This window comes from Acanthisitta chloris, unplaced genomic scaffold (genome assembly GCF_000695815.1).
Source record: "Acanthisitta chloris isolate BGI_N310 unplaced genomic scaffold, ASM69581v1 scaffold13758, whole genome shotgun sequence".
Lineage (NCBI taxonomy): Eukaryota > Metazoa > Chordata > Aves > Passeriformes > Acanthisittidae > Acanthisitta > Acanthisitta chloris.
Window position 1 is genome coordinate 121012 of NW_008686580.1, and position 11215 is coordinate 132226.

The 11215-nt window shown below is 42.1% G+C and overlaps 1 protein-coding gene across 1 annotated transcript in view; it reads right to left on the reverse strand.

Annotated features, from left to right (window-relative positions):
- Positions 1-8133, reverse strand: part of SH2D1A (SH2 domain containing 1A) — a 14825-nt gene extending 6692 nt beyond the window's left edge. The window contains exon 1 of the mRNA XM_009080221.1: positions 7997-8133. Within this exon, the coding sequence (XP_009078469.1) occupies positions 7997-8133 (137 nt within the window). The remainder of the gene's footprint in view (positions 1-7996) is intronic.
- Positions 8134-11215: the final 3082 nt, after the last annotated feature.

Sequence of the window (11215 nt, forward strand, 5' to 3'; positions counted from 1 at the left end):
TTTTATGACATCTCACTTATTTTTTTGTCTCCATTAAAAAGGATATGTTAGACCAGCTGGGAACTGCACTGACACCCTCTCTGTTTCAATACTTTCACTCAGAAAACTTTGTCAGAGGAAAATCTAGGGAAAGTTTCTATTACAGGGAATAGTCCATTTTATAGTATAGGCTTTTTTTTCTTTATAGCTAGATAATTCCTCCCAAAGAGTTACAAAGGCATCATTCACCCATGACATACTGAAACAGCATCTATCTAGCTATCCTCTCCAGTCCTCCTATTCAGCTCTGAGCAGACTTGTTTAAGCTGCATTTACTTTAACAGGTAAATAATTACAATCTTCTGCACCATTGAAATAGCCCAAGGACATTAGCTGCATGCTGCAGACTAAAATTAACCATGACACTTCAGCTGCACGGTATATTTTAAAATCATTTCCAAATGTTTAGCATCTCGGTTGGGAAATTTTATTAAACTAATTTATATTCATTTCCAAGTCCAAAATGGAACAAACAAAAAGAGAGAAAGACAGAGAGACAAGGGAAAGTTATGTAAGCAATAAATAACATCAATTTCTTGTATGTAGCTTTCTCATCTGAAGTCTTTGCATTATATCAATCAGATCTTCTTACCTGGTACATTTGCAAATTGAGCTTACCTTGGAATTTCACTTTACCACATTGCTTAAGAACCAGCTAATGATGTGGCCTACAAACAGTGGTCCTGAGCATTATATACTGCCCAGACTCAGTTTCTTATCATTTTGCCACATTTCAGCCTTTCAGACTGAAATTTCATTTCTTAGGTGTTTGCCTCAACCTTATTTAGGGATGGAGAATTCAGATGTGTCAGAGAAAGGGATGTATTAGACAAAACAATGTTTTTCCCATGTTAAAAAAGAAATAATCTTCTAATTGGTGTGGGGGGGCATTGCCCAGTTCTAGACATAAAATTTGTTTGAAAGAGATATCTCTCTTGCAGTCTCTGAAAGCTCTGGTGGCTCTCTGGGCTGCAGCTCTACAGGTTGCCAGTAGTTGTAGCATTGCCATGTCTGGGATGGCTGTGCCATGGGCACTCAGCTAAGCAGTGCCCATGGTCTCAAGCCACGAGAAATATATATGTGTTGCCTAGCCTGGATTAGTGAGGAAAAAAATAGGAGGTAATTTAGTAGCTGGGCACCTTGGAAAGGAAGATTAGGATTGGGTGGGATGGATGTGGAACAAAAGAAAAAGGGACCTATGTCTAAGCAAGCTGGGCAAGGAAACAGCAATGAAAACTGAACCCCTGGGAGAGAGTAAGACTGAGTAGGTAAGGGGATGTGTGGAGGTGAAGTATGAGGGGGCTTGAACTGGAATCAGCACAAAATGCTGAAGTAGCAAAAAAGACAGGAACAGAAGACAGGTGTTTTGGAAGCAGAAGATGTATGAAATAAGGAAACAGACCTCAGCAATGCAAGCAAAGTCAGCCAGTTGTACAGAATAACATTGGGTAGTCTCAGGATCCATTCCCACAGTCCTCGCATCGGGAACCCAAAGCTAAAGGTTACGGCAGACTTGAGCCTCTTATGTCACCATTTCTCTTCTGTAAAATGGAGTTAAACTCTTCGTCTCACAAGGAGAGATAATGCTTAGAAACCACTTCGTACTATGGAGGTGAGTACTACAATGCTCTGGAGAGGAGTGCCACAGGGGAGCTCATGGGGCAATCAGTATTTTTGGAGTGGTGGTCAATGTCATACAGTAGATGACGTAATAAGCATGAGAGGTCAGGCTGCAGCCACTTCTACCTTATCTGTAGGTGTTTGATGTAGGTTGCAGAATAGTTCTTGAATGCCTGGTCAGAGGGACCAACCTCAGACAGCTTCACAGTGAGCAACCTTGTACAGGGAAACGTGAGTGATGGATGGTATGGGCAGTAGTGGCTGCAGAAGAGGGAGATGGCTACCACACAGCAAAAACTTCTGAAGTCAGAAGAATCCACAGCAGTGCCTGGGATCCTGCATGCCCCTCATATGTGCTCATCAAGGTCTCCCCTGACCAGGGGACCTCTGAGCTGCACAGTCCCCCCCATGAGACAGAAGTGACAGCTGCCAAAATGATGAAACAGACCATCCAGCCATTTACTTAAACATCTTCCTTTTTTTTTTCCCTTTTCAGTTGTTATATTTATGCTTGGTTTATTAATTATGGAAAGGTCAAAAAGTCTTATTATTTAATGTAGGAGAAAATCCTGTTTAAGCTTCTCCTCCCTCTGTCCTGGAATTTGTGGTTTCTGGTTGACAAGCTGCCTAGTTCCTGCCTTATTTAGGTCTCAGCTATACAATTAAGGTACAGCAACTTAGCAATTTCTACCCATCAGCTAACCCATGCTGAAGAAATAGCACTCACATTGAGATGATGTGCAAGATGGAAGCTCTTTGTCGGCAAGAGTGAATAAAATAGCTTAAATCAGTGTTTACAATCTCTGAAAAGCCCAACAGAGTGGCTGTAGTTTAACTCACAGCAGCACTTGAGTTTACACTTCTGTCACTGATTTCTGTCACTGATTCCCGTACCAAGATGACTTGTGGCAAAAATCTGCCCACGACACTGAATCAGTACCACGTATTATCTTGCAGTAACACTGTAGCAGTATAAAGCCAACATATTATTGTGATTTTACTCTTCTGAAATTAACAGAACCTTGAAAGAGAAAGTGAAATCTTGTGAAATTCTCTGAACTTATGCAGAGATTTCTGTGGAAGATTGTCAGCACCTTCACCACTTAAACACTCCTAACCATCTGAAGAAATGCTGCTGATTTACCTAAACAGCAAGTGTATGGCCTTTCTCAGAAGGGTTTGTGTTGGTCTGGTAGGATGAGATACCAACCAAAAGCAATAACTCAAAGAAATTTCTTCAAATTCAGAAATAAAATGAGACTTGATTCAAATCTGAGATGCTAAATAGAAGGAAATTACTTTATGGTGGGCCAGTAACTCAGCTTTGTTAATTCTACCATTCAGTCTGTCTACTTTTCCAAGAAAAGCCATAGGAATATCTGATGCTCATAAACCAAGTTAGGCTCAGCAAAGATGATGCTCACTCTGATTAGCAGGGAGCTGAAATACTCACCTCAGTAGAATTTACTGTTGTGCTACAGAAGACATTTTTCAAAGCTGAAAATAGTGTATGATATTTACAACAGCAACCTTGAATTGAGGGGCTCTTCCTCAGGGAGAAGGTTTTATTCCAAATTACATTTTAAATGATGATGATTATTAGGTGTGGCGCTATGAGCAATGCAATTATTCTGCCATTTCCATCAAAAATATTACATAGGAAACAAAAGAAATGCTAAGCTGAAGCTGGCTAGTGGTCCTGTATTACACCTTCGTGCTGCACAGCTGATGCATCTGCCACATCAGAAAGTTTCAGCACGTTGCCTTGAACTTGTGCACCGTGGTTACAGTGACAGAAAAAATAGCACACGTAAAATCTGATAGGACTGCAGCCTATCCCTGTTGCCATTACTGTTGCTTCAAGAGCTCTAAACAGCTTTCAATTCCAGCTTTTGATTATTCTCCACAAATTGAATGCTGCACAGTACATGAACGTCTGGTTTCAAACAAATCATCTGAACATACAGTTTGACAAGCACATCATGTTTGGCTTTCTTAAAGCTCTGAAACAACTACTAACATTCCCAGTATTCTCAACTATATGAATTTTAAAGCCCAAACCACAAATGCTTTATCTTTGCCAATTCAGGCATGAGCTGCTTGTTTCTGCATTTGTGCTCATATTTCTGTAAAGGAATGTGGGGCTTTTGGCGCGCTCAGACAATTTATTTATGCATTTTTCAGGCAGGGTTTAAGAGGCTGCTTCTCAAACTAGGCACCATTAGTGTGTCCCGTGTCCCCCACTGACTTCATTAGGAGCTGTGAGCACAGAGGCTTTCTGAGGGTGCTAAAAATATCAAAAGGGGCATTGAGCAAGGAGGAAACCAGACCAGCAAAGAAAGCTCCCTGGAACAATCAGGTTTGGATATTAAAACCCTGGTGCACTATGTGTAGTGTCTAACATGTTTACAGGTAAAACGTGATGGGTTTTTTGAAAGCATATGCATTTCTTCTAGGCCAGTTTTCAGGAACAGCAAAAATCTTACTTTTCAATGTAACTCTAAAGATCTTCAGGAAAAGATTATGTACCTGTGTTGACATATTCACAGCATCCTTAGAGTATATATTATCAATTCAATAATGATCTTCAGATAATGAAGACCTTGGGAGCATCTGGTATTAAAATCTTTGCCAAAGTCTGAATGCAGCACCTCAGTTTGCAAGAGCCCTGGGGACACTGTTGCAAATCAAAACCTCCCTACTCTTCCATGCATAGTTTAATTGCAGTCTTAAAATTGTTGTGAAAATGTGTCCTTTGTGCTTTGCCACAGTGACTCCAAAAAAACATTCATTCTCTCTTTGAAGTCTTTCAGGCACACCGTGTGCACACCATGACTTTGGACAGCAGAAAGCAGCATTCAGGGGAGATAAATCAATAGCTCAGGAGAAACAAAAAAGAGAGAAAGCAGAGTTTTCTAGACAAATGCTCCAACAGGGTCCTGCCTGCTGCAGTTAGCCATCTCTGTAGGTCAGGTTTTATGCTACTACCTGTCTCTTTTATGCTTGCCCTGTAAAATCAGTGTCAGTCACAAGGGATTCATGAAGCCTTTGACTCTTCTCCTTTTTAAAGGTCAGGGCTCCACTTTTTAATTGGAAAAGCAAAAGGTGAATGAGCTTGACCGTGAGCACTGCTGTCCTTATTGTGTGCCTTAAGAGGCTCAAAGGCTGCCAAAATATGTCAGGGCTTTTTTGAGGGTACTCAGGGGGAAGGGTGTGGTGGTGATGGTGGCATTACAAATTTATGCAGTTTCTCAGGAAAAGGAGACATTGTCTGAGCCTAAGCAATGCAGTGGAATCCCAGGACTTGGCAACTGCTGTACCTGGAGCTGAAAGTACAGAGCAGCCACTTGCGAGAGTTCAAACTGATGACACTACTGTCATCCAAATATGTGCTTAATGACTTTTTTGATAAATGTTTCTTTTCTCTTCACCAGAACTGTACCTTTTAATTCCCACATGTTTTTTAAAAATAAAAAGGAATCCTAAGAAGTATTAAATCTGAGAAGCTGTGGGGGTTCAGTTTTGTTATTTTACTTCTCCAGGGAAATGGAGTGAGAAGGGAAAGAAGACAGACTGAATATTCTGTCTCAAAGTCTGAAAAGACTTTCTCTTTTTCCTTTCTTAGGGCAATGGAAACATCACTGGCAGTATGAAACAGATTCACTTCTATTAGAAATTGTCATTGGAAAGGTGCAAAATGTTTTGTTTATCTCCGATGCTTATTGCAATATATCTAATGGCTGACCAGCTTTGTATCTCATGTTTCAAAGACCACTTCAGTACTTCTAGTAAATACAACTTTTGCCTAATCTTGATATATTTAGATATTCCTATAGTGATCTTCAGCACAGATTCTGAACCAAACTGTAAATTTCTGACTTTGTTATTCCTTATAATTTATGTGATTTATTTAGAAGGAAGTGTCAAAAAAAGCAGAGAAGTGCTTACTCTTTCTTTGATTTTCTTTTTCTTAAACAGCGAATACAGCAACTGCATGTTTCCCTCAGGTTTTGCCAAAACTCCCACACACATTAATGCTTGCAACTTGTTCCATCTCTGCCCATGATGTTGGATTTGGAGGGGCTGGATCCATTGGCTTATTTTGCCAAAGCATCCTTCTTTCAATATGTATCTACATCTCTCATGCCTTCCTTACTTGCTCCTCCAATCACTCCACTGAAGTACTCTGCTTTGCTAAAGTTTGCCTGTCAAAGCACTTCTCTAGCTTACAGCCCACATTTCTTTAAACAGTCATTGCTATTTTCAGTGTGAGACCCTTTCCTCATATCTTTATGATAACTGGCTCCAAAGTTATCACGTGATGTGTTCCTTACCCTATCTGCTATGTGTTACGTAATGCTCTGAATCAAAATATTAAGAAGTTTTGGAACCAAGGCTTAGCTCTAGCATTTCTCAGCCACTTTTCTGTCTGTATCAGATCATACTCATCATAACATTTTTCATTTAATTATGTGAACTTATCCAAGATGCTATTGCAGATTTCCCTTATAAAATAATTCCTGAGGATCTATGTTGTGTAAGAAGCCTTCATAACATTCACCATTAATACTTTTTGCTTTTACCATTTTATTTTTCATACATATGCTTGAATGAAACATAATTCCCAGAAACAATTAGGTAGTGTTCTGTTTCTTACTGAAGTCTCTTTTCTTTTCCTCTTGAGATTGCAGAGGTTCACAGTTAGAAATCCCCTAATTTCTTCCTATTTTCATTTTCTATGATTTATTTCATTCATGACATTTCTTTTGAAGGACATAAATTACCACTAATATAGCAAAAAATCCCAACTGGCTGTGTGCAGATCAAAGACCTTGTTACATACCTACACCCTGATTTAGACTAATGGTGGACTAATTTTAGTATTCTCTATTTTATTTAGCATTGTAACACTCTGCCTGACCCTTTCTCTAATGCTTTACTGTTTCACCTGCACCAAATGACTTCTGAGTGTAAAGGTGATATATCACCATTTCCTCTGATGGTTATTTAAAAGAGATTCTGCTTTTATTGCCTATTCCCATCACAGGAATCATAGCACTCCTTACCTCTTGCTATGTCTATTCCATTTTCATTTAACTCAAGATGCTTCTTTATTTCCCAGTTTTCAGCTCGCTGTTAAGGTACTGGTTAGCAGGAGTACCTATCTTGGTTCACCTTCTGATTTCATGAGGGAAGAAGAAATATATCTTCTGCCACAAAGATTTTCCCTGAAAATCAATTTGTGTATTTCCGAATTGCCAACAGCCTCCTTGCATGTCTCCATTTACTGGTCTGTAACAGGGGGATAATGATGCATTCCCAGGGCCTAATTACATATTGTTGGAAAATGTATTCAAGAGATTTGGGGTAAACCTAACTACTCTTCCTCTCCCGTTTTATGTTTTTTTGCCAGGTACCTAAGTGCCTCTGTTAGCTAATTTCACACTGGCCCTAAAATTGTTTTCTCTTGCATTCCTTCTCCTACTGAGGTAAGGCATTAGTGTCTTGATAGACACATCTTTGTTCTTCCAGTGCCATGGTACAGCAGTATCAGGACTTCCAAAACTTTTGCCAACAGTAGGGTAGTTAAATTTCCTCTTTAAAAAGAGGTCCTAGGACTATAAATTCCCCCAGCTCTCCCAGGGGAACCTATCTACCTACACAGTCCCATCAGAACTCTCCCTTTTCACCCTGTTTGATGAAACATTACCACTCAATTTGTTACCCATCAGTATTCCATATACATTCCAGGTACATGTACATTACGAGCTCCTGATGACTCGTGAGACACACAGCCTGTCTGAGAGCATCCTGAAGCAAAGACACATTCTGAATGACAGTGCTCCACGTTACCCTTCCCAAGGACAGGGAATGCTGGGGATGTTGCTGAGTACACCCATGAGCACACCAGAGAAGCAGAAGACAGCAGGCAGAAAGCAAGAGGATTATCCAGCACAAAGAGGCAGTACACACCATGATGAGCCAAGTTGCCTAGCACTTCTCCATGGCACCTCACTAATCCTTCCTATGTGCTCCTGACCTGCTTTCTCTTTCTGGGGTTTTTTTTCCCCTTAGGAAGTATGTGCTCTGCAAGGCAAAACTTGCTCCCCTTTGCTCTGCAAAGGATCCCACACCCCTTATGCACCCTCTGCCTTAAGTCAAGGTGAGGGAGCCAAAAGACACACATGTAAGAAAAATCTAATATCAGAACACATTTTGTGGAGGTGAAGGTTGGAAATCAGATAGCACCTGAGCAGCCCTTGCCAGCACCCCACTCCCAGCCCTGCTGCCCACACCCTGGGGGTGATGGCAGTGGCACAGGGACAGCCACACTCACAGCACACAGAGGCAGTAGACTCCCGGGATGGTCTCGCTGTCCCGCAGCAGGTAGCTGCCATCCGTGCCCGTCGCCAGCAGTAGCCTCTCCCCAGCCTCGCGGGTGATGCCCCCGTGGTAGATGGGCAGCGCATCCATGCCAGGGCTGTGTCCCACCACAGGCAGCTCTCCCTGTGCACTGTGCTGCCTTCAACTGTGCCTCAACCGTGTGCTTCCCTCAGCCTCTCAGTCTGGGTGGCAGGCGTAAACAGGATGTGCTCACACTTCTGAAGCAAGGTGAAGGGCACCACAGTACTGAGGGAAGAGTGAGGAAGGAACACAGCAGGTTTTGTGGGGGTGTTTTTTCCTTTGCCCCTTTTGTCTTCCTTTTTGGTAGGCTGTAACATCTTCCCGGCATCACAGCTCTCCCGCAGAGGTGTCATTTCACACTCACACTCCCGTATGGCTCTCTGCTCACAGGGTTGGCACGAAGCGCACGATGACCACGGGGCCAACAGCTGCCCCACTTGGGGCAGGACCAGGGCACCACTATCAGCAACTGCACCAAGCACTTTTCTCCTCTGGTGTTAACTCAAGGCAGGACAAAAACAGCAAAGCAGGACTCCAAAGACATTCTGCAAAGCAGAGATTATTTTTTAACCTCTTGTTTTTAAGATCCCCAGAGGTGAGACAGTAGAGGAAGTGAGCTGGCTGCACTGGTGCTGCCCACCAGGCTACTTGCCTCAGGCTGTGGGTATGAGCACAGTTTCGACTTCATGGTGGCTAGTCCACTGCCCACAGACACCCACTCCAGCTGATTTACCTCATGAGAGGTTATTTTCAAAAGCTTTGGTGCTGTTTAATCACTGTTTATGTCAGGGTGCTTGGAGGCAGACAGCAGCCTCGGCACACGCAAGGAGACACCTCACATCTTCCTGGACACCACTGCCACCTGCGTGTGGGCATGAGCTGGCAACCAAAATCTAGAGACATGTCTAAAAGAGACATTTCTCTCACTCGCTATGGCAGAAGACCTGGTACACTTGTCAATTGAATGCTCCCATGTACATGGGTGGGTCTGCTTGCAAACAAGCTGTCAATGTCCATTTATACCCCCATAGATATTTCCACCCATGGAAAAACTGAGCCTGTTTCCTTGCAGTTATGGTCACCAGATCAGCCTTGGGGCTTCAGCGAGCTCAGGGCTAAATTCATCCCTGGCACAAGGCTGCCACACTCCCTCAAAGAGCCACGTTCTCATACCTGTGTCTGTGAGCAATAACTCACTAAAATATAGCAATAGGTACAGGTTATGCCTATGAGTGATTCATTTTAAATTGAGTTTGCTAGCAGGACAGGACAGACGTACCCAGGTGTTCACAGATGCTGTGTCCTGGTTGAAGTTAAGGATAGGTGAAAAAATAGCTCTCAAGATACACACAGTTCAGGAACAAAAATTAAATTAAAAACAAAACACCAAAAATAATGGCTGCTCTTTTTAAGTTTCAGTCAATCAAAATGTTTTCTTTGGAACATTTCACAATGCTTGTCTTTAAGTTTTGACCTTCAATATAGCTTTTCCTTGAAAATGTCTTTTTTTTTAACAAGTTTCAGCTCTTCCTTTTGAGGGATGGGCATTTCTCATCCAAGAGTCACAGGGAAACTTACTCATGGGGCACTGCACAAAGTCACTGACAGCAAAGCTGCAGTGTTTGAGGGCACTGAGAGCCTCTTGCCCCACAGGGAGACCCTGGCAAGTGGCTTTATCCCTTCCTGGCATTGAAAAATCTGCAGAAACCTCAGCTGAAGAGGGACTGAAAACTCCCACCATCGAGTTTATGGCTTTTCTATCTCATTACACAGGTGTTCATTACCCCCTATACATGAACCTGGGGACTCAGCCATCCTGTTTGTTTTTTTAAACCAGTTGTTAAATTATCTGCACATAAAGTAGCTGCTGCCTACTGCAAATGTGAATAATGTGGATGGCGACACTCTGGAAAGCTGCTGCCTATTTCTTCTTGTTTTCCAAACTACCTGTACTCTTGAGGATTTCATCTTACTTTCCAATTTCTTAACCTAGTCTCAGTATTAATAGCTCATTTTGGAAAAAGTCTATGTGTAGTTAGCTGGAGAGAAAAACCAGCCAGAATCATTCAGTTCTGCAAATCTTACTGCCCCATTCATCAGATTTCAACTTAAGAAAATCATAAAACTTTTGCCTATGAGGTCCTCTCCTAATCAGGAAGTCACCACATTCCTCAGCCAGCCTGCATACTCCAGCATTTGGATGAAGCAGCATCTATTACTGTAAAGAGCTGTAAACACCCAATTTTTCTAGTGTGGGTAAGGAATACATAAAACTTCAGCTACTGAACCCCAAATCCCAGGCTTCCATACAAATCCCTTTATGGCCATGCTGACAGCTTTTAAGAAGTAATGGAAATGCTGTATGTGGTAACCAAGGTCAGTAACCAAGCACTGAGGCACCAAGCATGATAAACCAAACCAAAGGACATAAGTGCTTGCTAGGCTGAGAAGAGAGAAACCATGACATGCTAGCACAGCTTTGTACCACATCACCATGGCTGGAGGAATCCTGCCTTCTCCCAAACAAGCCATCTTCACTGCAGCTTGGCATTCAGTCAGACTCACACTGACTGCTCTAGTTTTTATCCATTTAATCTTATACATCTAAAGTTAGCCATCCTATTTCGTACTGCTGCGCCTGCACAGTAGGGCCAAGAAGGCACATTACAAAATAGAGGAGCAGACTTGGGTGCTTAGGGGAAATGAGAAAAGGGTCAAAGGGATGCTGCTCCTGTTGGGACCATGTCCCCACTGCCTTCCACAGAAAATGGTGATTTCTTTAAGCATCCAAGCCTTGTCCTGTAGGACACTGGACACTTCTCTTGTTTTGTTTAGAGAGTATTCCACATATTCTAGACACCACAGTTTTGTGCCTTCCCTAAGTTTGTCCAGCTAGCAGTCCCTGCAGTATACTATACAAAATTTATCTATAAAATACATGAAGGAAAGGAAGCACTTAAAAGTGCTCTGAAGTATTTGGCCATGAAAAACAGGTTTAGAAAGATAGGACTGCATAGACCTCTTGGGTCATCAAGCCTACTTCTCTGCTATCTTAGCCAAACACATCATATAATCCCTTTCAGAAACTCATTTAAGCCCATCTTAAAAGTAGCTTGGGGTTTGTTGTTATTTCCACTGTTCTCACTGGAAA